The sequence below is a fragment of the Salvia hispanica genome, chromosome 2 (assembly GCF_029641045.1).
Source record: "Salvia hispanica isolate PSC_SH4W2 chromosome 2, Shi_PSC_v1, whole genome shotgun sequence".
NCBI classification, from domain to species: domain Eukaryota; kingdom Viridiplantae; phylum Streptophyta; class Magnoliopsida; order Lamiales; family Lamiaceae; genus Salvia; species Salvia hispanica.
In genome coordinates, this window is record NC_142693.1 from 32,057,287 (window position 1) to 32,084,822 (window position 27,536).

The window sequence follows — 27,536 nt, forward strand, 5'->3', positions numbered from 1 at the left end:
AATCTTTCGCATTTATTATCCCATAAAAGCAAAAATCAAAACTAATATGGCAAAATCAAATACTCCATAACAACAAAACTACTTCATTTTAGATACATAGGCATATTTCAACACTCAAAATATAGTGATATCGTTTTATCAAAAATAGTGTCGTTTGTTACCGTATTATATTAATTCGGTCATATTATTCCGAATTTAACCATTATGGGACAATTGAAAAAATTATAAAATTGACCAAAATTAATCGAAAATATATGTTTAAATGACAATTCCCTTTAATAAATTCAAACTTCACCATTTTATCCTACTACTATAGTACTACAAGTTTTGATATAACCAAACAAAAACAAAAACAATAAAACAAATCAGTAAGGATTGAGAAAAGGGACTGAAAAATCAAATTTATGCACCACTACCATGATTAAGAATCACAAAAAAATTAATATGAGAAGATTGGGTTAATATCGATGATTAATCAAAGTGGTACAACAATCAAAATTGGATAAGATACTATTTCTCACAAGCTATTATAACTAAATTACCTAAAAGAATAATCACACACCATTTACAACAAGAGTGGTCACTTCCTTTTCCTGCCCACAAACACAAAATGCAAAGGCCAAAAAAGAAAAGAAGAGAACAACAGAGGATCGATCCTATCAATACACTTCGTGTGCAAGATAACATTCTGTTTTTGTAATAATCAGATACATTTTTTGGTAAAGGGTAGGGGAAGATTCGATCATCGGTTAAAACCAATCACACCTTCTAATATTGTGCAGGTGCTCCGACGTTACAGCCACATTGAAGAATGATTTGTATCAACGGGCAGAGGGCCAGCATTTGTGGGAATAATTTGGAGACGCGTCTGATCAAAGACTAACCTCCGTTCTCATGAAGAGATGGGTTCGTAAGGGTACTGTAACCAAGGGTGTTTCAGAGCCTCGGATGCAGAAGGTCTCTTGTCTGGGTTCACTTCGAGCAGGTGAGCAACGAAGTCGATGAAGCCTTGGTCGCCCATTGGCAGTCTATGCCGCAAGGATGACTTTTTGGGTATCAAGTATTCTAGTCTGTTACTATCCTGCAGGAAAAAAGAGGAGCTAATACATCATTTTCTGTAGATGGATCGCGCAAAAATAGTAATGAACGCATACAGTTTATACGTCGAGTAGCAAGATAGGTCCACTGTACCACACGTACAAAATAACCGAATTTGCTGTGAAGTTTACTGCACTAAGAAAATGAAACTTTTACTTCGTCCATGATTCAAACCCAATTCAGTAATTTGATACGTTCAGTGCAGTGAAATAATGTGCTAAAAATAAGAAGAGGGCTAATTTGATCTCTCTCGTGACAAGATGTGATATTAGCTGTGAATGCATCTAAGTAGAGAAAGATGTAATTTTGCATTTAGTGGTAATATTATCACGTTATTTAATTCGACCACAGTTTTAGACTGAGATCTGGAGTTGAGTAACTGATAGGTCAGGGAAGAAACCATTTTAGTATTTCGTTATGCATCACTACAACGTGAAATGCACATAAAATGGGGTGGAGAGTAACATGAGGTACCTGGTTCCTTTCATAAAGCATGTGATTTTTGGTGAAATATTTGTATGTGTCGCGTCCTTTGGCAAGCATCCCTTGCTCAATAGAGCCTATGATTCCGATAACTCGAGCAAGTAAGGTGGCAGGAGAGTCATTTTGAAAGAGTACCTATAGAGGAAAAAACATTGTGTTGAATATACATAGAGTTCATGAGTAAATAACATCGAAAACAGAGGAAGAAGAAACTATTTATATATAGAAGCCTATGTTGAATGGTTATTCAAAGAGTAATTCAACTACATAATAAAATACTCAACAAGTCGTTAACAGCAAAACTTACATTGCCTGTGCAAAGTTCTGCCAAGATGCAACCGAGGGACCAAACATCAATCTTTTTTCCATATGGGAGTCCCAAAATGACCTCTGGAGCTCGGTATGACCTAGACTGAACGTAAGAACAAAGATGGTCGGTCTCAAAGCAGCTACTTCCTAGATCGATAACCTTAATCTCACATCTACTGTAACTTTTGACCAATATATTCTCAGGCTTCAGGTCACAATGTATGAGGCCAAGACTGTGCAAGAATTGAAGAGCTTCCAAACACTGAATCGTGATTGACTGCAGCAATCGAAATTCTAGTCAGCATCAAATATTATAATAAGCAAGCAATAACATAACGCATTTAGGACATATAACCTGTAGCCTTGGCATTGTAAAGTATACTTCTCCCCCTGATTCCCGGTTAAATTTATGGAACTCATACAGGTTTGCTTTGAGCAATTCACAAACAATCAATAGATGCTCCTGCATATATGAATAATTGTCAGTAGTGTCCCTTTTCACTCACAGATCAAACTATGATTGATGATCACAATTCACAAGCTCGTATTAATTATATCCGAAGCTAACATCTAATTATGCCAATACTCATTAATTAACTCTTAGCTGGATTTGAAAATTGCATTTGATTCAATCACGTTGTGCATAGTGTTGATATAGCCTCTATACGATAATAAGATTAATACAATGTTGTCTAAAGCAATGCACACTAAATAAGAAGCTAGCCAGGAGGAATGAAGCTAAGTGCTAACAGCATTTAATGCTGATCAATCTGTGCCAATCAAATCGATGGACGAATTGCTCACTTACTCTATAGTAGAAGTAATCATACAACCGAAGAAGATGATACTTGTCACCGGGATCGTGTTTATTTACATACTTGAGCAGCTTTATTTCATCAAGGCTCTGATCAAAGAAATCTTTGTTGTTCTTTATAATTTTCACACACACATCCATGCCAGTGTGCAGATCATGTGCCTGAATAGCTTTGCTGAATGCAGCTGATCCAAGATACTCAGTGACATGATAACGACCAGCAATGACAGAGTTCAAAACAACATGAAAATTCTTGTCCTCCTCAAAGCCAGTCCTAAACAAACAAAAACAGAAGCAAAATTGAGGAAGCCATTTCTAATACCACAGCTAGGAGTAGTAAAGCAAAAAAAGTGGGGGTGATGTGAAATCTACACAGCCGTTACAGCCCCAGTCCCATAGAAGTATCACAAAATCTAAAAACTAGTGAACCAAACTATTCACAGGATGATGTGACAAAAATATGGACAATATACATGCCTGTTTTTCCTGTGGACAATTTTCAACTCGAAGGTCTCAAATTCCTCCTCTTGTGCTTTAATTTGCTTTACTTGCTCTTGAACAGCAGCAGCTTCTTCATCCTCAAGGGAAGCCACTGGATCCTCTTCTGTTACACCTGTTGTTTTTGCATCTGCTTCTTTCTTTACAAGCTCCCTATCAATGTAACCATAATTTGAAAGAGATGATGGGCTTGAATTTGCTGATTCCCCAGCATTAGCATGTTCATCCCTTGAACTCTTAGTTGGCGATGAGTCATTACTTTTCGGCCTCCATGATGCAAGCATGTCATCATTCGCCATGCCATGGCCATAAGCTTCATCCCCCAAAATGGTCTTACTCTGATTTGACCACAAAGCTTTGCCTGAGCTTTTCTGCACCAACTGTCCATCTCTAGGAGGAGGAAATGAGAAAGGTCCATCTCTCTGATTCTTTGCTATATCATTACTCGTCATATGTTTCTCAGTATTATGAGTCTTTGATCTGTTATTGTCTTTCCTAGATCTTTCCCCAGCATTCTCATCCCACTCATGTTGTGAGTGTCTAGACCCTTGAACACCAACATCACGATTCTGAAAGTATTCTACATCACCTTCACTGCTGCCTCCAACTAAAGTTTCTTGCACTTCGCTGCCTATATCAGCAGCATCACTGTTGATTCCTACACCAATAGATCTTACCGAACCATGTTGATTATCATCCATGCAGATATCTTCGTGAAGCCTTCCCAGTTCATTCATAACCTTTCCATCCCCTAACATAATCAGTTCATTTGTCTGACTGACAAAACCCTGCCAAACAGGTTCCGAACGCATCAGCTTGAGCTCCTCCTCATCCATCAACTGTCCATCATATTGCCTAATCAAATCACGATCTGTGTCTCTCCTGTACAGCTCAGTGGCTGACAGCCCAATAGGGTCATCTGCAGGTACAATAGCATTAACAGTTTTCGACTGGATATACCTTTCCCCAGAGAAGTAAGAATCCTCCTCCGCAAATGACTGATCGTCTTCATCATTTTTGTTCTGACTCCTTTCTTGAGGGTCTGGAACACTCCCATGTCCTGTCCCCTTCTCATTGTCACTTGGGTAGTCGATTTCATGAGCCAGAAACCAGGTCTCATCTTCAATAGGTTGTCTCATATAGCCAACATCATCATCATCTTCATATTCATCGGAGTCCCAATATTCATTAGGGTAGTCTATGGATTCACTCATTCCATCACCGATAGTTGCAAGACCAGAAACCAGGTCAGAAGTATCCTCGGTGATACCCTGACTCACAGACAACCAATTGCCTCCTCCTAGCCTCTTTCCTGCGAATCATCATTATGCAAATAGAAATGCAATAAATAACTAGAGCAGTCATAATGGATAAATAGCTAAATGGAAGGATAAGAAGAAAAATCATTATAAGCAAATTGAAAAAAGAAACAAACTGGAAAGTGAAGGAGATTAAATAAAATTCATCATTATTCCATATAATCCATGTTCCTCTCTGCCAGTAAGAGTTAAGCATGAGGTTAAGCAAACCAAACTGTTCTCTCGAGTGGGTCTGTGCACAAGTTCCACAAAAGCAATCTAGCAAGTAATAGTGAGTGGCTCTATATCACACATTCAGTATATTCACAAGGTTGAACAATTCATAATTCAAAAATATCAGTATGTGTAACCAATTTGAGTGATTCCATGATGTTCTTGTTTATATCATATATCTATATTCTATATTAGCAGGTCTGCGAGAGTTGCGCATATGGTGGAAAGAAGACATTCTAAAGTATACATACAAACCTATAGTATTAATTTCTTGGCCAATAGGTACATCCAGAAATGAGCCAATAAGAAAGGTATTGTCAGTTTCCAAGATCTTTGGCGCATCACGTTCATATTTCTCCTCCCAGTGAATATTGAAAGGCTTATCTTCTGACTTGAGTCTCACAGGTGGTAGCCTTGGTAACTCTTCCCTTTGGTTCTCGGGTGCAAGATGAAATTCTAATGGACCAAATTCTTTGGGCTCGGCTCCCTGATTCTTCCCAAAGAAAGGAGCTCTACCCACCTCATCTACTTGTTCCTTTACTGCTCTAACATTATTGACTTCTGCTTTCCTTTTACCCTCCTGTTTATCAATAACAGCAATAGCACTATCATTACTGGTAGATGTATCTCCTCCGGAAGATGGGAAAACAGTTTTCGCAGGACACTGTTTTCGGAGCTCAGACGTAGGATGGTCAGATACATCGCTTCTGGACCAGAGATTATCAACAAGATCATCCTTCGAGCATTTGATACTTGACACTCTTTGTTGATCAACTTCCTTATGATCATTATTCTTCTCATACGTCAAATCTGTACTGACACTACTAACACTACCAGGCCAAGTAATTCTCTTTTCACCAGAAACACTGGCATCATCCCCAGATTTGCGGTGAACTTGCCCACTCTCGAGATTCTCAGCTGAATTTATCTTAGCATTTCCAGGAACCTGGAATCCCAAAAAATTGCTTTCATCAGCGCTGCCAACTGGACCATTGCCTGTGCCATATTTCCACGAATACAAATCAAGCACGGTATCATCCAAACCATTAGAGAAGACGAAGTTCTTCTCGCTTCCTGCAATATTCTCACCGAACATTCCCTGCTTGCTGATAGTGCCAGCATTTTTCCACTTGTTATCTGGCCCATTTCTTCCAGTTCCACTATCTACCTCTTTTACAATTAGCTCCTTAGATGCCTCAACAATAGTCGGGGTAAATGAACCCTTAAGACTTTCCCCACCATGTCTACTGCTACTTTTTGTGCTTTTATCTTCTTCTCCAGAAACACCCCCGTTCACTTCTTTTCCCGATGTACCTGACTCCTTATCATCAAGCATAAGCTTCTGAAGAAGCTCAACCAAGTCAGGTCTGTTACCCAATTCGCTCCGCAATGCAGCCTCTGCCTTAGTAAATTTGTTCCTTTTCAGAAACTCCAGTATAACATCTACAGAACCTGAATCAGCCATCCGAAAATACACAATCCGAGCAATCCAGACCAAGTACTCGAAACTCTACGAGCCTAAACCTGAAAAATGACATAAACGAATAAAGCAGAAACCCGTTATTCAAAATGAACCTTCCTCTCCCTACTCTATCAAAAAGACATAAACAATAAAACCAGCTACAGAAGTTTCATATTTTCACCATAGCCTACAACCAGAACCTTACAAAAGCAAAACCCAAAAAGGGAAAATTCAAACTAAAACCACACTCCTAAAGCAGAGCTAAGAATAGAATCATAAAAAACATGACATTTTTCACCATATCTTACAACCAAAAACTTTCAAAATCAAAACCAAAAAGGGGAAATTCAAACTAAAACCACAATAACCGAGCTAAGAATAGATTCATAAAAAAAATACTACTATGACATTTTTAATGGATCCCAACACGCAAACTCTATCAACATTCACAATACCCGAGCTACAAGTAGTGAATTTCCTTGGGATTGAACACCAAAACCTAAGCGATATTTCATAAAGATCTGCGCTTTAACGAAACCCTAGAAAGGACGAACACTCCCCTTGGACGGGAATGATTGTCCCAACGAATCAAGAGCAAAATGGGGGAGAATTCGAATTCGAATTAAAATGAGTGGCGAAATAAGCTTACAGATCGACGAGATGCTATTCGAGAAGCCAAAAATGGTGGTATTGAATCCATCGCCCAAACTTATTTAGAAATCTGAGTAAACAAATTTTCAAACACTTCTTCACTTTTCTGAGTAAGCAATACTTACATTATCAAGAATATGTTAATTCGAATATAAAATTCATAATTTTTAGTTTAAACTTTTGAGGGGAAAATAAATCTTGTAGATATTTATTTCTTTCTTTTTTTCATTATTTTAGACGTTACAGGGGTGGGTTTGTGGGGGCATGCTGTGGTTGGATCGGAAATTAAATATTTTTTTAATATTATAAATATACTAACATTACAAAGGCCTGCAAATTTTCCTACCTTGGGATGTGATTGGATGATAAAAAATACTACTTTATATAAATTAAATTACATATTTACTTCTTCTTTTTTTGTACCGTTTAGATTTTTTTAGAATGTGAGTAAAAGAAATTGAACAATGTCAGGTTTAATGGGTATGTAGCACTATAAATTCTTCATATAAATGACATTTACCTAATTTATAAAATCAATATGGGCAACATAAATTATAGTATTTGTAATAAGTGACTGACTCATACATAAATACATTTGCACATGATGTAAAATTATAAAAGAAAACCCATAGGATAGGTTACTATATTACTAGTAGTATCTTAAATGGCATGTCACATTAAATTTATGTGGAAACATACATTCGATTTTTGACTCGGCTAAAAAAAGGTAGGGCCTATGTGAATAATTTTTTTTTTACTTTTACTCTTATTTTATCTTGAATATAATTGGTTGAGGATTGGGCTCAAGTGGGTACTAGAATATAATATTCCAATAATATTATGTTCTTGATAATGATAGGTATGACTTACAAAGGTAATCAAATGGGTCAGCTATATTATTTATAGATGTACTCGTATGTTTTATTAGCTAGACCTTTTGAGGTGGAAAAATGTGGTATTGCAATTGGCATCATAATTAGCCCATCTTGAGGAGGAAATGACTTAAGATTTGGCCTTTTTCCATAAGAATCTATTTGATTTTGTTCTCTCTAAAGATACGTTGTTTAAGGATAATGTATGTTGGGGAGCACCATGGCGCATCCTTAATTAGAGTGCTAACATACATTCAATTACATACTGTCATGTGGCACGAAAAATGCAATACACATTTGTCAAGTTGTAAATGCATTTCCGCAGATTGCATTTTAGTTATAGATAAATTGCATTTTATATTGTTAAGTTTCACATTTTCACATAAATTGCATTTTATATTGTTAAGTTTTGCATTTTCACATATATAAATGCAATCCGTCTAGATATCAAATGCAAATTAAACACTCAATATCTAAAATGCAAAACTCAATAATAAAAAATGCAATTTGCACATAACAAAAATGCAATCTGCTGAAATTCATTTATAGCTTCTACAAATGTGTATTGCATTTTTCTGTATACTACAATATTGCATTTTTCATGACACGTGGCAGCACGTGATTGGATGTACGTTAGCACTTTAAAATTAGTTAGCATATTAGTATATCCCTGGAAAATGATCAATACAAAAATGCATCTCAATACAAAATCCAGACCAAATCCTGACCATGAGATTTTTCAATCTAATGGTCAATAATTAAAGAAAAACACAATGGGTCATTATAAAGCAGTTTTAGGTCATATTATAAAATTTGGGTTTGAGGTCATGTGAAGATCCTTTTATGTCATCCTCATTATAATGACATAAAAATAAGCTTACGATAACCTAAAAATGACCTATGTATGTTTGGTTTTATATTTTTTTATTAAGAATGGGTTTTACATATGATCAAAACTCCTATATATGTATAAATATATATGGGTTGTTAAACTAGGTTTTGTTTGGCTGCTGTCAAGTTATCGAGTTCGTGTTGCCAATTTTTTCGTTCAAAATCTCCGCCGGTTGACATATAGAAGCTACTAGTATTATGTAATTTTGATTGTCAAAGTCGTTGAAATTTTTGCCGAATATTTTTAATCTGAAAATGATATGTTGAGTGGTTTTTTGGGATCACCTAAAGATTATGACGTATTCGAATAATCGTATAAAACTATGGAACATAGTTGAACTCTTTACTAATAATCAGCATGTAATCACAAATAGATTTCTATTTATTTTAGTAATATTAGTATAGAGTGTGTTTTTAGTTTTTATAAGAACAATAGATCATGTTTCATATCACAAATATACAATTTCTCCAATAGACATATACACACATACATGAAAAAAATTGGATACTACATGAAATCGTTTTACCATGAATATCGAATGTAAGAGTTGGATTCGAATCTTGCTCGTAGTAAGTAAGCAAACTCATTCAAATTTATTTAATAGCTTATCATATACTAGTACCAAAACAACTTCAAACTTTATGTTATTCGACTCGACTCATTCATCATCGCTCTACCCGTTTAAAAACCTCATCAACGAAACAAGCTGGCGATCGCCTTCCGCTATCGCAACCCTTTGTTTCAAGAGCCGGTTCTCCTCTTCCATCTCAGCTTCTCTACTCCGGCTCTCTTGAATTTCCCTTTGCAGCTCGGCTTCATTCACTCGGCTCAGCTCCAGCTCCTGTTGGAGCCGAACATGAGCCGCCTCGAGCTTGGCCAGGGCGTCTCTAGCCCTAGTCCGAGCTCGTTTCCGGTTAAACCAGCTGGCTATTTGCTCCACGTCCAGTCCTGTAGCCGTGGCTAATTCCATCTTCGTCTTTCTAGTTAGGTGGCTGGATGCTGCGAAAGCCGCCTTCAGTGGCTCGATTTGGTGCTTGGCGAAGCGCTTAGCCATCGAGCCAATGCGCTTGTTTTTCATGGTTAGGGTTATATGGTTCGGTGCTTCTTTTATAGAGAGACATTTCAAGATTTGTGTTTCGTCTTCTTATTTAAGTGACAATTACAAAAGTCAAAATGGAGACGTTGTTAACTAGGTTATATGGATCTCTATGTTTATGTATAGGTATTTATGTTGTTAAATTTGTATGTATTTCTCTATGTTTTTGGAGAATGCAAGGTCTTTCTTGTAGGTTTTAGAATTTCCTGAGGTTGTGGCTTTGTCGTTCGATAATGGCAAATCCAATTGGAATCATGGGTCAGAAAATTCCATTAAACTCGGTATTTTGAGATGACGTCGAACCCATGGTCCGGTTCAAACCTTTAAGATTAGGTTTCACTTTCGTTTTTCGTCCTAATGCTTTTGCCTATTTGATATAGATAACGACCTTGTTCAGTATATCCGACCCTACGAGTTATGTTTCTTGAATCATTGTTTGATGTTTGCCTTCGACCTAACCAAAACTTTATAAGGATTAGATAATTTAGCTCGTACGTACAAACAGTCAAAATACACACTTCTTTAGTTCTATGTTCGAATATAAGTGGCTCTATGTCCGTACGTAAAAAGTTACAATTAGAGTTGCGTGCAAGAAAACTGATTAATACTTATGTCTCATAAAAAATAGTCATATTTGCCTATGATACATAATTAATATACAATCAATATAGTAAAGGAGAGAAAGAGAAAGTTTGGTGAAAATATTTCTTTCAAAATAATTTTAATAGACATACTAAAATATATAGAAAAGATTATTTTTTATGAACAAAGAGAATAACAATATAAAAAGAATTGGACAAGAGCCATAATAAATGAATTAAATAACGGGTAATAGAGAAGAAAGATTGATATCAAATAGAGTATTTTTTTTATAAGAAAGAAAGCAATCCCTATTCTGTACTAGCAAAACTTATAAACAAAAAAGAGGTGATCATATATATAGGTGTGAGATTGTGCATATTTTAATAATTAAAAAATTGACGATCTTGTTTCTTAGTTTACTATGATTTGCAAGAAAATTTCTAGGTATCATCATATTATGCTTCTTATCTCTAAATTGTTGGTTCATTCATCAGATATTCAAGCTCCAGTAAATGTTAGCTACTGGAGTTTGTGCTGAGTTAAGGTTCCATTGGCTTTAATATTATAAATAAAGTTTATATTAGGGTCGTGACAAATTAATTACATCTAAACTTCAACCTATGTTCTATCCACATAGCATTAAGTTTGATGAGATCGTAATTGATAAAAAAAAAAATCATGGTAAGGAGTCTGAATCCAACAGAGGGTGGAGAGCTTCAACTACAGAGCTCATGTGTGGATGAGAGGCGGCTTCGTCTCTCAAGCACGAAGCTGCGACTTCAGCCATCTGTGTCAACCACATCACAACAATCCAAACATGAAAGTCTGCTAACATTTAGTAGGAGTATGATTTATTTACACTGTCAACAATAGCCCAACGGCTAGTAAACCTTTCCAATACATTGGGAAATCATTTTACATTAAAGGTACTTTGGTAGTTCCTAGACTAAGACTTTAATGTTTACTAGTACCTAGAACTAGGAGAGTTCCCATAATGTAATCCACCCTATATATGTGGGTACCATGTAAGCTTTACAATCAATCAAAAAAAAATTATACAAACTCTTTCTATACAAAGTCTTTTGCCACCATGTTTTATCTTCTTTATGTCGCCTCTCTCGATTATCATCTCTAAGATGGTATCAGAGCAGGTTGAAATCGTGGGGACTCAGAAAAATTTCATCACTGTCCCATATACCTTTCCCGGCCAGTTTTGAAACCTGAAAAAAAACCCAAAGAAGCCATGTCAGAAACGGATTCAGAAACCCCAAAAACAAACCAACAGTTAGCCAATCTCCCTGGAGAGTTTGCTGCCCAACTAGTAGAGCTTCTTAGGCAGATAAATGTCCCACCGAAAACACAAGATGAAGAACATCCTCTACCCTCAAACCAACCAGAATCCTTGGGGGAGGTACATGTCCAAAGCAAGCTAAATGGGGATAATTATCCCATTTGGAGGAACCTGATGGAGCGAGCAATTGGGGGAAAGGGGCTGTCATCTCACATTACAGGAGTTACACCCTCCCCCCCTCAAATTGGAGAACCTCACTATCCAAAGTGGCAACAGAGAGATCATTGTTGCTTCAATTGGATAATCAACAACGTGGAATCCAACCTCGTCAATGAGGTATCCCAATACGCGACGGCTCGGGACTTATGGGAAGGCCTGGCCATCACGTATGGAAGCGGAGCCGATCCATTTCAAGTGTCTGACCTTCACAGACAAGCATACAACATGAAACAAGGGAGTATGAGTCTGGAGAGCTTATGGAGTAAATTCCAGAAGCTCTGGATCTCCATAGATGAAAGGGATCCGAATCCCATGGATACACCGGCGGCAATCGAGAAATACAACAACAACACACAGAGACATAGATTATATCAGTTTCTATGGGCTCTGGATGAAAAATTTGATGCATTAAAGAGAGAAATCCTTAACAAGGACCCGTTACCAACTGTGAGGAGTGCATACGCACTGGTCAGACGCGAGTCCGCCAACGAAAAGGTCCTTAAACCCTCTGACGACCAACAAGCAACCGGAATTGGAGCCGGCCTGGCAGCTATCCACCGAGGCAGATCCCAATATCCACCGCCGCCTCCCAAATTCTCCTCAACTCCGGCCGACAAGAATAAATTGACATGCAGCCACTGTGGAGGAAAACGACATACCGCCGAAAATTGCTTTCACCTCCACGGCTTTCCCGAATGGTGGGAGGAAATGAAGCGGCCACGACAAAATAAAAACCGAGGCGGAGGGAACAGAGCAACAGCAGCAGCATCAACTGGAGCTACCATCGCCGACAACTCAGCGGGCAGCACCGACCGATGCGGCACCGGAGGTAGTGACGGAAAAGCAACTGGAAAGAACGGAGAAGAGAAGGCAATTGCCTCCGTCTCGGTCGCTCGTGTTTGGTCAGAAGGTAAAGAAAAGCTAGAAATCACCGATTCGCCGGCGATTGTGACCGGAGACGGTGCGGAGGCGACGGGGGAGAGGGGTAGTCGGAGCATCAGACGGGAAGAAGAAAGGGGGAAGGCGGCTAGGGTTAAGGAAAAAAGGGAGAGGGGGAGTTTATATACTCCGGATTTTTTAAAATTCGCTAAGCACCCCCCCAAATTCCTTAAATCTCAAAACAGACCCACTCAAACACCACCTAGAAAATCCGAAATTTCTGAAAAAACCCAAGAAAAAATCCAGAATTTCATTTTTCACCCCAATATACCATGTCAAAATTCTTTCAAAGCCTTAGCCTACTCCTCATCCGCCCAAATTGGTGAAAAAGAGGAAAAATGGATTTTTGATTGCGGAGCTACTGACACAATCTCTTTTGACCCTTCCGATTTCATCCACATTTCCAAACCCACTAAATCCTATGTCCAAACAGCCAGTGGGGACCTAGCCCGGGTAGAGGGAGCAGGGACCATTAATATTTCATCGACCCTTCGACTCTCAAACTGTCTTTTTGTCCCTACACTATCTCATAAACTATTGTCTGTTAGTCATGTGACAAAGGAGCTCAATTGCAAGTTATTAATGCAACCCCGTTTTTGTATGTTACAGGATATCAGGACGGGGATGATAGTTGGGCGTGGCACTGAACGAAGTGGACTGTACTACGTGGATGAGATAGCCCAACAAAGTTTAACACTCCTGACTCATGGGCAGACTGACAGACAGGCTTGGTTGTTACATCGTCGGTTAGGGCATCCTTCTATAGGATATCTTAAATTAATGTTCCCTAAAATCACTTCGAATGTGCATTCCTTTGATTGTGAAACTTGTCATTTGGCTAAGAGCCATCGTCATTCTTTCAAATTAAATAATACTCGAGTGCTTACCCCGTTTTCTTTGATTCACTCGGATGTTTGGGGCCCTGCTCCAATCAATGGGGGCCAAGGTCTTAGATATTTCTTGCTCTTTATTGACGACTTTTCTCGTATGACTTGGGTATATTTTTTAAAAAATAAGTCAGAAGTTTTTGAAAAATTTACTCAGTTCTACAGTCTGGTTCAAACACAGTACAAACAGAATATCCAGATTCTTAGATCCAATAATGGGGGTGAGTATGTTAACTCAGATATGAAAAACTTTTTTTTGGAAAAGGGGCTTGTTCACCAAACTTCATGTGCCTATACACCTGAACAGAATGGGGTAGCAGAACGAAAAAATAGGTATATCCTTGAAATTACCCGGGCCCTTCTCATAGACTCCAAAGTTCCCACATCCTTCTGGCCAGAAGCCGTTGCTACCTCTGTCTACCTTATGAACCGACTACCGACAGGTATCCTTAACTTCAAAACCCCTATAGACACTTTTATCAACCATGAAACCATACAAAAACCGACCACCCTTACCCTCGATCCAAAAATCTTCGGCTGTACGGTTTTTGTTCACATTCCAAAACAGGACCGGACCAAATTTTCCCCATGTGCTGTCAAATGTGTGTTTCTCGGATACGGAATCAATCAGAAGGGATACAGATGCTACGACCCCCTAACCAAACGGCTGTACACTACAATGAACTGTGACTTTGTGGAGAATGAATACTACTACAACCAATATAGCGGTCAGGGGGAGAGTCAACAGGATAATGACCCGCTAAAATGGTTGTACATCCCACAAGAGATCAATCATCCGTCAGGGGAAAACCAAATAGGAGAATCCAATCCAGCAAGCGAACCTGAACCACATGAATCTATCAACAGGCTATCTCACTCCACTGAGCAGGCCGCTGAGTTCACAGCTACTGACCAACCGTCATCCCCGACTTCGAATCCTGAGGTAAATGAATCTGAATCTCATACCCTTTCTTTAGATATCACTGACGATATCAGGAACGAGGAGAACGGAGACAGTGAGACCCCAAAGCCGTATGAGCTACCGCTCAGAAGCACAAGGGGAATACCTCCCAAGAGATACTCTCCAGAATGGAAAGGAAAAAGAACAAGGTACTCAGTGGCGAACATAGCCCAAGGACACCTCACAGAGATGGCTCGAGCATTTGAGGCTGCCCTATATGAAGAAGAAGAAATTCCTCAATCTTTTGAGGAAGCAGTTACATATAAACACTGGAGAGAAGCAATGAAGAAAGAGATAGATGCATTGATGAAGAATGAAACTTGGGAAAAATGCACCTTACCAGACGGAAAGAAACCAGTTGGGTGTAGGTGGGTCTTCACCATCAAAAGACGTGCAGATGGATCAATCGAGAGGTACAAGGCGCGATTGGTGGCCAAAGGATACACCCAAGTGTATGGAATTGATTATGATGAAACTTTTTCTCCAGTTGCCAAGCTCAGCACTATCCGAGCTTTGCTATCTGTTGCAGCATGCAAGGATTGGCCGTTATACCAGTTTGACGTTACAAATGCCTTCCTTCACGGGGAATTAGAGAAAAATAAAGAAGTCTACATGGCAGTACCACCAGGTTTGATGCAGAATTTGGTCCGGGACAAGTATGCAAATTGAAGAAAACACTTTATGGACTGAAGCAATCCCCGAGGATATGGTTTGGAAGATTTTGTCAAGCAATGATCAAGCACGGGTTCAAACAAAGTCTCTCCGATCACACGCTCTTTACCAAACGCAGAGGAGATAAGGTAACATGTCTCATCATTTATGTTGACGATATGATTATCACAGGGGATGACCTCGAAGAAATCAACAGTCTCAAAGTAAACTTGTTCAAGGAATTTGACATGAAAGATCTTGGCTCCTTGAAATACTTCTTGGGAATAGAAGTACTTAGATCAAGGCGTGGAATATTTCTGAGACAGAAGAAGTATGTGCTGGATCTATTGGCAGAGACTGGACTCCTGGACTGCAAGCCCGCTGAAACTCCAATGATACCAAATCATGGGTTAAAAATTGTCGAGGGAACGAAATCTACAGATCGAGGAGAATATCAGAGATTAGTGGGAAGATTGATCTATCTTTCACATACCAGGCCAGACATCGCATACTCAGTGGGAGTTGTGAGCCAGTTCATGCACCAACCCCAAGAAGAACACATGGATGCAGCCCTGAGGATAGTAAGGTACCTTAAAGGAACAGTTGGCTATGGAATCTTCTTGAAAAGGGGAGAAAATCTGGAAATTGATGGCTATACGGATGCAGACTGGGCTAGCAACCCAGTTGATAGAAAATCTACAGGAGGATACTTCACTTTTATCGGAGGAAACCTGGTTACTTGGAGAAGCAAGAAACAGAATGTTGTGGCCCTATCAAGTGCGAAAGCTGAATTCCGGGGCATCAGAAGTGGACTTACGGAAATCATGTGGCTTAGAAGATTGCTCACCGAGATCGGTTTTTCTCCAAGCCGCAGAAGCAAGTTGTTTTGTGACAACAAAGCAGCAATCAGCATATCCGAGAACCCAGTTCAGCATGACAGAACTAAACATGTTGAGGTCGATCGCCATTTCATTAAAGAGAAACTTGAAGAGGGAATTATCGAGTTCCCGTTTGTCCGATCTGAGGAACAGTTGGCGGACATCCTAACCAAAGCAGTGAGTCCAAAGAACTTCAAAGAAATATTGGCCAAGTTGAACATCGGAAACACCGTTGCTCAACTTGAGGGGGAGTGTCAACAATAGCCCAACGGCTAGTAAACCTTTCCAATACATTGGGAAATCATTTTACATTAAAGGTACTTTGGTAGTTCCTAGACTAAGACTTTAATGTTTACTAGTACCTAGAACTAGGAGAGTTCCCATAATGTAATCCACCCTATATATGTGGGTACCATGTAAGCTTTACAATCAATCAAAAAAAAATTATACAAACTCTTTCTATACAAAGTCTTTTGCCACCATGTTTTATCTTCTTTATGTCGCCTCTCTCGATTACCATCTCTAAGATACACTACTGATATAGTAATAGTATAGTAGTATACCTTTGCAACTGCCATTTGAGGGTAGTCTCCTTGCATCCTAGCATCAACACAATCTCTCATCTTGTATTCTCAAAGCTTCGTTTTCGCCTATTTTAACATAGAAAAAACATTCAAATTTATGCCCTTATGATCCCCACCGACATCTTTGTAATTATTACTATTTGCTCCATAATCTATGACTACAAAAAATTACCACTCCATATTGAATGTGTCGAACACAAGGTTGCATATGACATACGTATAGAAGCGTGTGGATGGCGCATGAATGCTTGTGAAGTGGTTGTGATTCACAATCACATCATTTTTTGTAATGCACCTATTCAAAGGCACTTCAACCTTTGTAGTAGTAATAGCCAAAACAAATAATGATGTAGTTAAACCTCACATGTAGTTGTAGTACTACTTGTTTCGCCAATCAATTCGTGGCATAAATAAGAAAGCTAATTAATGCCACGTCACCTAAGTAACACGCATATCTATATAGATGTCAAATTAAATTATATTGGGGCCTACGAAAATAATTTATTCTAATAATTTAGAGCGCACTTCTTTTTTCCCTATAGATAGTTATATGATGCACCTTGACAATTGTTCACCATTATGGAATTATATGCTGCAATGTCGATTCATAAAGTATTTTATACTTTCATAAAGTACTCGATTTCACATTTATCAATTTCATTTTTACACATAACTTAAAAGTTTAAAACTTATGCTTATAAATATACAATTTTAAATTATGTTACATTTTCCCATAATTGTTAATAATGTCAAATTAACATTGAAGTTTGCAACTTAGGTAAAATGTAGTTGTAGGAGTAATTAGTTTTGGAACTTTGTTTTACTAGGAAGAATATAACGATAGGATGTTGTTACTATAAAATAGTAGGTTCTGGCATCCGCGCAAAAATCTGCAATCACTAAAAAATTCAGCGCGTTTTTTCTTCATTCCTTCAATCACAGATTCAGCAAGCTCAGTAGAGCAAGAAACCCGGGAAAAATGGGGTCTCTTTCTCTCTCTTTCACCGACCCCCAACCTCAAGAAATGAACATATCTTCCCAGAAATTAGACAAAACCCATTTGCTCAATCTCTTCAAATGCCAGCAAAATTACCTCAACCATTTCTTCCACAATCTCGACATCTCCCAAACCCTAGCCTTCACCGAGGCTCTATTGAAGGCCCAGGGCACCATCTTCTTCTCCGGCGTCGGCAAATCGGGCTTCGTCGCGCAGAAGATCTCGCAGACGCTGGTCTCGCTCGGCATCAAATCGGGCTTCCTGTCGCCCGTCGACGCGCTGCACGGCGACATCGGCATTCTGTCGGCGGAGGATCTGCTGGTGCTGTTCAGCAAGAGCGGGAATTCGGAGGAGCTGCTCAAGCTGGCGCCCTGCGCGAGGGCTAAAGGGGTTTATTTGGTGTCGGTGACGTCGGTGGCGCCGAATGGGCTGACGCGGATGTGCGATTTGAACGTGCATTTGCCGCTGGAGAGGGAATTGTGCCCCTTCGATCTGGCGCCGGTGACGTCGACGGCGATCCAGATGGTTTTTGGGGATACGGTGGCGATCGCGCTTATGGGGGCGAGGAATTTGAGCAAGGAGGAGTACGCGTCGAATCATCCTGCTGGGAGGATTGGGAAGTGCTTGATTTTTAAGGTGAATTTTGGGGATTTTTTTATCTACTGTACTTGATTTTTATTTTTATTTTTGTGTGTGTGTGTGTGTGTGAATTTGTGATGTGGATTTGGAGGGAACATTGAAGGATTTAGGGTTTTGAAGCTTGATATGAATGTGGTGAAAGATGTTGAATTGAAATGAAGTTTTCAAGTAATAATGTAGCTTTAATGGCTGCGGTTTCTTATTTTAGGGGTTGGTGTGGTAAGAACTAGATTGTTTAGAAAATTGAGATGAGTTGTGTAAGTTGTATCTGAAGGTTGGTGGGATCTGTTTCTTGGAGTATGATTTTTCATGAAAACCGGTGGAAGAAGATTCATTTTTGGTGGATCTTTTATCCGTGTCTCTGTTTTTTCTGTTGCATTCTTAGATTGCATTGCCTCTCCTTTGAAATTATGTGCAATGGTGAATTTCCCGTATTATATCGATTCGTTGTGAATGAGTCCCATGTTGGTTGTAGGTGAAGGATGTTATGAAGAAGAAAGATGAGCTTCCAGTGTGCAGGGAGCAAGATCTGATCATGGATCTGCTCGTAGAGCTGACCAGTAAAGGTTGCGGATGCCTTCTTGTGATAAACGACGATTACCATCTGCTTGGTACTTTCACGGATGGTGACTTGCGACGCACATTGAAAGCCAGTGGCGAGGGGATCTTCAAGCTCACTGTGGGAGAGATGTGTAACAGGTGCGTTTACTCTCCCGATTTCATTGTTCTGGCTCATGATTGTATGCCTTTTAGTTGCTGTGTTTGCAAGTAAAACATCTTTTCTTGGAAAATGTCATCAAGACTAAATGCATTTGAGAATCCAAAAGTTTCCTATGGTTGCTATGGAGTTATACAAAGATTCTTTAACTTTTTAGTCGGCACAAATACTAACTTACCCCGCCCCGTACTCAACTTAGATTCTCATTTTTGTGAGTAAGCCACTTAGAACCACCTTCCATAATGCTTATACATTAGTATGTTTTCTTGTGATCTGGCGAAAACTTTATTTATGTATTTCTGAAGGAAATTTGCGGTTTCTTGTAATAAAATCTAGGTTTTGGTTTGTGAGGCTGATGTTACTCTTATGAAAACTAAACAATTGGTGAAACAATTATATGAGCTATGCCCTAATTAATTTACAGCCTATTTTGCATCATGGTGCTCTGTTTCTGATCATATTTTCTTCCTTGACCATTTGTTGGATGAATTAAAAAGGCGAAGGGTGTGGCTCGGTAATAGGCCTGAGAAGGAGGGGGGGGGGAGGCAGGGTAGTGCTGCTATTGGTTTTATTGCCATTTCTGGCTCTTAGGCATTGTTTAACGGAGACCAGATTTTATAGGAACATGTTTCTAGTTCACAGAGCCGAACATACTGACATGGCAAGGGCATGTTGAAGCATAGAAACTGGCTCTAACATCTTCCACCCTTCCTCATACTTTTAACTCTATATGTAAGATAGTTTGGTTTATCAGCTACTACGTGCTGATCATCTAGTGATCTATTCTCGAGACCATATGCATTTGCTTCTTGATTTTCAATAGAGAAAGTTCAACAACTCTTTATCTGTTTATTCCAGGAACCCGAGGACCATTGGCCCCGAAGCCATGGCTGTTGAGGCAATGCAGAAGATGGAGTCTCCTCCGTCACCAGTGCAGTTCTTGCCCGTCATTAATGATGAAAACGTCGTGATTGGTATCGTCACGTTGCATGGGTTGGTCTCTGCTGGCCTGTGATTGCAGTCAGACATCATCCCTCAATTCCGCCATTTATTACTTCCTATCACATTTAATATTCTTTGTATTCTTTCCCAATCCCGTGATCGAGTTGCCCTACCGTCTCTGCAAATTCGATTTCTTGAATGCTTTTAAGATGCCCATCCATCAAAGACGAAGAAGAGGGCGTGACGGTGACAGCAGCGGTCCTAGTTGAAGCCTTGACGCTTGAGATTGTGTTGAAATTAAAATGCTGTGTGATGTTTAGATATTGGCTAGTGTTGTAATGTTAATGTATGTCATTTTCTCTAGTGTTAGTAAAATAGCAAAAGGGTTTTGGAAAATGATGTAGTTCAATGAATTCTTTTGTGCTTATAATTCAGCCAAATTATTCCATTTTACAATTGGCATTTACTTATTATTTGTTGGTGAAATATAATTTGCTTGATATGGAGTAATGTTTTTTCAAGTTGTAATTATTTTTAACTTTGGTAACTTAACCCCCAACTCACGATGGTAGCTTAACCGCCTTAAAACATTGTATTTTATACTTAAATGATTTTTAATTTAATGAATGTCCTAACTCCTAATAGTATGGAATAATATTTTTCCCAATTTGTAAATATTCTTTGATAATTTTACTCAATAACTCGATTTATAAAAATTTGTGCTTCATTGACCATTAAGTTTTTTACGTACATTTTATTTATTTACTGGTAATATTGATACTAATATTATGAGATGACCAAGTCAATTTCAATTCATAAAATGTTTATATTTTAGTTAGCTAAAGCCTAAATAGGTGGAATATTTTAGCTATAAGTTTTATGAGTAAATCTTAGTGAAAAAAAATAAAAATAATGTATTAAACAAAAAATTTACTAGTATTATTTCCTCCGCAGAGTGGTGTTGCTGTAAGCGCCGCCGTCGACCACCCATGTATCCGCCGTCGACTACCACAGCGCCACCGCTCTCTTCGGTGAACCCCGCCCTCCCAACCCACTTCTCCCACCAATACCACACACTTATCTCCCAACGTCACACTTTTCCAGTGAGTACTTCTAAACACCATCACTCAATCACTAGCGCACAATTACAATTAATATGGCATTAATTAAGATAATTTCTCAATCTCGCAGCTGATTTTCAACCCCAAAAAGAATCCTTTGAATCGTGGCCTGCAATTGAGGCTCGTGTTAGGGCCCGCTTTTGCTTCAATTTCGGGATATCCATATGGTGAGTACCACAATGCTGCTGATTTCATGGTTTTAGGTTTTCGGATTTCAATTTATTACTGTTTGTTTTCTTCTTCCCAGAGGATAGTGAAAGCAGCGCCTATGATCCAGAGCTCCGGAGAGTGCTTGAGCTCGCGTCTGATTCTGAATTATATGAACTCGAGAGGATTTTATTTGGGCGAAGGTATTTTTCTCTTTTCATTCACCTATTAGCTGCTTGATGAAATGCTTGTAGCTGCAGAAATGTTATGCAATTTAGTGATTTGGCTGGAGTTAGATTGATTTCTTATAATCTGCCTTTATATGTTCATCATTTCAGTTTCTTCAGTCCACTGTTGAAGTCAGTTTTGAAAAGGGATGAAATTGACCATTTTATGACCGGAGAAGATCCGGATGAGAGGGAAGATTATATCTCTATGCTTGAATCTCGATTTTTCTTTCTCGCTGCTGATGCACGGTCAACACTGAGGTTATCATATGCATAGCTATTAATGCTCATCCTTTTAGCTAGAATTTATTAGAGACAGCAAGCATTGTCTCAATTAAACGCAGAATTGTAGATTTGTCGAAATAGCCTCAAATTTTCAAGGTTTGAATCTTGTTCGTAGCAGGGGCTGGAGGCCCTCGTATAGAAGTGTATTGCTTGGAGTAAGGAAAAAGTTAAAAGTTCCTTGTTCAGCTAAATTATCGGCTGAAGATCTAGAAGTCGAGATTTTCCTTCATCTCTTACATGAATATTCAAGGTGATTATAAAATTGTATTATACTTTATTACTTTTACTTCAAGAGCAAAGACGATCAATTTGTTTAGTTGCATAACTGCATTAGGATTGACTTTTTGACAATTTTGGTTTGTATCATTGCTTTGGCGGTCCTAACACTTCATCTCTCCATATAAGTGTTCTTGTTTTCAGAAAAAGATTAATTGGCAGTCAAATATTTATTATTTCCTGTTTCAGCTTTCTAAATTTATACACACACACACTCAAAGCGATAGCTTCCAGATTGTGGCTATTTATGTTCAGTCTCCGGAGAAAAAAAGTATTTGCATGATTTTAAAACCTGTTGTGTAGTTGGAGTTGTTAAGTCTCTTCCTCGTTTACCTTGAAACTAACTTCATTTACTTGTTTTTACTCTCCATAGTAAAGAACAAGAAAGCTTTTCAAGCTCAAAAGTAAGCTCAAAAAATGATGGGCCTAACTCTCTCGAGCAAGGACTCAGCAGCTGGAAGGTGCAGAAACTTGCAGCTCTTGGGATTGGAGCAACAGATATCCGCTCAATTATATTAAAGGTATGATGGTTGCTGTCACTCTTTGCCTGACTTCGTTTCTGTTTGCTACTTTGGTTCACCTGTACTGTTTCTTCTTAGGGTGGTGGGATGCTTACATTGGAGAAACTGTTGGAATTGGTAAGGAATTGTCCGTCTTTTTATTTAATATGTGTTCTTGTTGTAATTCTGACGCGGTATCCAATTGTTTGTAGTTGGGAGGGAAAGTTTCGGTGGAAGCTGCCAAATATACGATGAAGAAAGAATTAATCAGAAAGGTCCTCGATGAGAGTCTTTTTATCCAAATTAACATGTTGAGAGGCTAGAACACAAACTTATCCGAACGTGGCTTTCTAAATTCATTGGATTTGGTTTGCAGGGCGGGCAGTTGGCAGCTATCAACTTGGAAACTGGAGTGGCCTTTCTTGCTGCTAGACAGGTGACATATTTTGCTCATTTGAATTATTAATGGAAAGCTGACTTTGCTTCAAAACTAAATTTTAACGTGTTCATTTCGTTCATGTTAGTAGTTACTTTTATATGGTTCGTGAATTTGTTTGATTGTCATAAAAAAAGTATTCTTCGCCTTAAACATACTTGTCACTTGTCAGGGTCTAAAAGCTGCTGCGGCTCGGTATTTGGGGCTCAGGAGTATAACACAGTTATTTGGCCCACTGTAAGGACTCTACTTTACTCAACTTTTACTTTAGGTCATGGAGTCCGGGCTTGCCTCACGCTTACAATATCCATTTATCTTCATTTGAACTCTTTATTATTACCTCTCCACATCTCAGAGTCATGACTTCTTTGATCTTCATTGATTCGACATCAACCTAAAACATGGTACTACTAGTTATGAAAGAAGCAGGGTCTGGCTTTATTTTACTGAGGCTCAACGGGATAAAAGTTCGTGTTATTTGATACGAGGAACATGGATATTAATATGACTTGTAACCTATCTTTAGATTCACTGATCCCGGGATCAGTCCATATACATGCCAAATCCTTGACCAATTTTGTTTTCGAAACTTGACCCTTATGGCGATTTACTATACTCACACGTGATATTCATGTCAAGTCGGCATCTAATTTCTGCTTGGGCTTCAATCTGTATTGTGTTCACCAATTATGTTCCTATTTCATGTAGCATGTGGGGTACCTTGTTGGCGGATGTTTTCATTCAAATGCTCGGAACTGATTATGCACGGATCTTGCGAGCCATATACGCAATAGCTCAGGTAATCCATGAAAGTCGTACTTTTATGAATTGCTGAAAATAGTTACACACATAGACTACTCTTCCCTAATTCAAAGTATATCTCTTTCAACTCTTTGCCTTCAGATTCGGGTATATCGCTCTGCACACGACAAAAGCTAAACTGCCTCGACATCTTGGAGCTTAAGCTTCTTCAGATCCAAATTACTCTTTTAGATGGGAAAATATGTTTTACTTTTATTCCAATATCTCTCTGATTGTACATAAACTGTGGTAGGGAAAAGTATTTGTGTATAGGAAATTTTTATTCATGTGGCATTATGCTTAAGTTACAGAAAATTCAAGTTTCATTAAATTTCTCCATCCCAAAGCTCTTCAACTGAGTTGTAATCTCCATGATCTTGAACAACAAATATATCTCCTGAGAATCCTTTTGCTTGTGGAATCTTTTGAATCTTACAGATCTCTTCATCACTTAGTTGCCAATTGAAAACCTCAAGATTTTGCTTCATCCTCTCCTTGTTGAAGCTCTTAGCTATGGGAGTTGCACCCTCTTCAACTATCCATCGTAATGCCACCTTCAGCATTCAATTCGAGATTTACTAAGTCAGTCATGTATTACAAAACGCTCAAACCAAAAAGATGATGAATTACTAAGTAGTAGTATAGAATATAAACAACCAAATAGTAATGAAAGTGAAAACTTTTTATATGGGCTATTCTGATAAAAGCTCCTAAAAAAAATCAATCGACACGATCCCGACTATGTACCTGTGCTATGGACTTGTTTCTGGAAGCTGCGATTTCTTTGAGGATCGGACTTTCCATAACAGCGAGGCTTCCCCAAAACGCACCGTTTGCTCCTAAAGGAGACCATGCCGAGACATGGATATTCTTCTCTTTGCAAAATTGAATCAATTTTCGTTGCTGCCATGCTACGTTCATCTCCACCTAATTAATTCAACAACAAGAAACTTGGTCTAATTTTTTTAAATTGAAAATAACTATATAAAAATTATTGTTCGATCTGACAAAACGATTGTGCTTGTGAGTAAAAATGATAGTCTGATCCGACAAACCTGATTGACCGATGGTCGAACGGTGGCAAATTCCAAGATTTTAGAGAGCTTAGCAGAGCTGAAGTTGCTGACACCAATAGACTTAGCCAATCCCAACTTATAGCACTCTTCCATGGCTTCCCAAACCCCTTTCACATCAAAATGAAGCAAGTCTTCTGCTCTCAGATTGTACACGTCACCAGATTTCTTGATTCTTAGTGGCCAGTGTATAAGGTAGAGATCCACGTAATCAAACTTTAACTTGCTGCAAATCAAGTAGTAGTACAAAATTATCATTAAATTGTACTCATAATTTTCAGTTTATGTCTAATGCTTGTGTGAAATGTTGTGATTTTGAGCTTAATTAATCATTAAATCATGAATCAAGATTAGTAAATTGGATTGTGAACAATCTAGTCTGAAACGGTTTTACATTTTTTATGAACAAGTGAATTTAATTTGATAATATTATTATTTCAACCATTCATATATAAAATGTTCTTACTATTATGACTTATGAGCCTGAACTAGTGTATTTTTTCATAATTATCCACATATTATAATAAGAAATTCAGTCGATTCTTAGATTCAACTACGAACATGTCTACTCTGATTTTTATTCCTTTTAGACATCTCAAATTAAATGAGTCCCTATTTTGACAAAAATCAATTTTTGAATCTTTTTTTTACATATTTCCTTTTTTAATTATTTACTTTAATCACTCTTGTACTTATATCACTAAATATTATTTTTATAAATTTTTGTGTCGAAAAGAAATGTCTTCACTAATTTGGAGTTGCATTTATTCATTTTTATTTATTTAATTACTACTTTTATAGTACTAGTAATATTTTCTACAAATTAAAATTATAACGATCTTAAGAATAATGAAATGATTTAGTTAGATCCTAGATATATTAGCAACAGTCCAAAAATAAATCGATATTAATTTCCTAAAACAGAATAAATAAATGACAAAAAATAAAAGAATAAAGAAAAAGAGAATATAAATTTTAATTAATTATATACTACTATTGCATACGTACCTAAGAGTTTCCTTGAGGGCAGGAAGCACTTGATCACGATGATTGTCGTTAACATTCAATTTAGACGTAACAAACACTTCGCCGCGGCTCTTGATGAGGCCGCGCTCCACGGCCTCCGCCACCGCCCGCCCGATCGCTTCCTCCTGGCCGTACATGGCCGCGGTGTCAATGTGGCGGTAACCGGCCGCGATGGCGTCGACTAGGATGGCGGTGAGCTCGTCCAAAGTCGGCGCCGGAAGTGCGGCCGTTCCGAACCCGAGCGCCGGCATCTTATGGCCGGAATTCAACAATATTTCACCAACAACCATCTTTTTTTAATTAATTAGCTATTGCTCAAAATTAATTGGCAAGATTTTTGTAGCATGCAAAATTATGAACTATACTGAAAATACCAATTTGGTGGATGAACATTGATATCTATAGGTGCGTTATTTATATATGTGGCTCGCGATTTTCAGAAGCACGCAAATTTGAATTCCGAATTGCATTAGCACGTCCAATTTGAATAATGTGTGTGAATAAGATTAATACTAATACAATATAAGAGTATAAAGTTACAAGTAATAATTATAAATGTCAAATTGAGTTTTGATCTACGATTTCAGCCGCCGAGATATACTAGTACTACTTTTTCTCTTGGCCCCAAATACAAACATGAATCTCAATTACTAGAAATTGATATAAAAATCTCAATTACTTCATTATTTACTTTGATGAATTAACTAAATTTGTGTTTATCTATTCATATTATCTTTTAAACAAGTAATCGTGTATTTTATCAATCTACTATAATATTACGAAAGCAAATGCCCTTAAAAAATATGGTACTATCTCAGTTTGTCTGTAACTTTGGCTCCTTTGCTCACCGATCTCTAAGCGATTTGGGCCTTTTTTCTCTTATCAAAAGAATGAATATAAAATTATAGATAATTATTAAGAGGAACTGGAAACCATTTTTATTTCAACTATATTTATTTAATTATTAGCAAGAGCGTGAATTGATACGACCCTAATGTTATATAAAAAGGAATCTAATAAACATTGCATGACTTTCTATTCGAGGAGTAATGGAAATTAAGTCATAATATTCCAGATGAAATCTTAAATTTGTATGTATACGACTATTAATGGTGGGGAAAGGGGAAGTCAATTATTTTATGGGAGATAATATAATAACGAAAATTGGGATAAAGATAGAAGAATAGTCCATTTGATTCGATTATTACTTTTTCTACCGAGATTCTTTAATTGCAATCAGTTGATTATCTTTGATCTTACTTTCGTTTCAAAATAGTACTGATATCCACGTCTTTCTTTTTAAGTTATCAAGATTTTTTTATTACAACATGTAATAAAATAAAAAAAGTTGCGACACACCATTTGCAAAGTCCATATAAACTAGCCCATTGGACCCAATGGAGGAGCTTGAACCTAAACTATCCCTTAGCACACCTCGACTAACCGGTCTTTATGGGTCGGCTCGAGCCCGCTAGTGAGATTCCGGGTTGATATTAGGCCCAAAATGTTGTCTGGCCCATCGGTGATCTAGCCTATTTTGATACTTTCAACTACATTTAAATAAGTCAAAATTGTTTGAATTAACTATGAATGAATAAGTACAATTTATAATAGTATTAGTTAAGAAAACAACAATTCAGAAGCAACAT

The 27,536-nt window shown here is 38.0% G+C and overlaps 4 protein-coding genes across 6 annotated transcripts; 2 read left to right on the forward strand and 2 right to left on the reverse strand.

Moving 5' to 3' along the window:
• Positions 1–439: 439 nt before the first annotated feature.
• Positions 440–7,003, reverse strand: LOC125222525 (uncharacterized). Of its 3 annotated transcripts, XM_089064681.1 has the most exons (9): positions 6,846–7,003; positions 4,990–6,258; positions 3,182–4,514; positions 2,699–2,978; positions 2,246–2,353; positions 1,889–2,167; positions 1,573–1,716; positions 1,155–1,233; positions 942–1,081 (listed from the first exon to the last, which is right to left on the reverse strand). In XM_089064681.1, coding segments are annotated over exons 2-9 (3,435 nt in total). In that variant the 5' UTR covers positions 6,200–6,258; positions 6,846–7,003; the 3' UTR covers positions 942–1,079. The 3 variants fall into 3 exon arrangements, with proteins under 3 accessions (XP_047981156.1, XP_047981148.1, XP_088920807.1); XM_048125199.2 differs by lacking the exon at positions 1,155–1,233 and having other exon boundaries at positions 440–1,081; XM_048125191.2 differs by lacking the exons at positions 1,155–1,233; positions 6,846–7,003 and adding an exon at positions 6,652–6,792 and having other exon boundaries at positions 440–1,081.
• Positions 7,004–17,572: 10,569 nt separating this feature from the next.
• Positions 17,573–20,451, forward strand: LOC125201893 (putative arabinose 5-phosphate isomerase). The gene is made up of 3 exons (XM_048100184.2): positions 17,573–18,332; positions 18,811–19,034; positions 19,912–20,451. Exons 1-3 carry the CDS (start codon positions 17,679–17,681, stop codon positions 20,066–20,068), a joined length of 1,035 nt encoding a protein of 344 aa, XP_047956141.1. The 5' UTR covers positions 17,573–17,678; the 3' UTR covers positions 20,069–20,451.
• A 475-nt stretch (positions 20,452–20,926) lies between these two features.
• On the forward strand, positions 20,927–24,209 carry LOC125211029 (uncharacterized). The gene is made up of 12 exons (XM_048110705.2): positions 20,927–21,098; positions 21,187–21,283; positions 21,364–21,466; positions 21,602–21,751; positions 21,894–22,025; positions 22,425–22,572; positions 22,651–22,689; positions 22,764–22,826; positions 22,928–22,987; positions 23,160–23,224; positions 23,696–23,786; positions 23,891–24,209. Exons 1-12 carry the CDS (start codon positions 20,985–20,987, stop codon positions 23,924–23,926), a joined length of 1,098 nt encoding a protein of 365 aa, XP_047966662.1. The 5' UTR covers positions 20,927–20,984; the 3' UTR covers positions 23,927–24,209.
• On the reverse strand, positions 24,115–26,225 carry LOC125211037 (rhazimal reductase 1-like). Its single transcript, XM_048110718.2, has 4 exons — positions 25,870–26,225; positions 24,844–25,087; positions 24,536–24,715; positions 24,115–24,342 (listed from the first exon to the last, which is right to left on the reverse strand). Exons 1-4 carry the CDS (start codon positions 26,175–26,177, stop codon positions 24,115–24,117), a joined length of 960 nt encoding a protein of 319 aa, XP_047966675.1. The 5' UTR covers positions 26,178–26,225.
• Between the last annotated feature and the right edge of the window lie 1,311 nt (positions 26,226–27,536).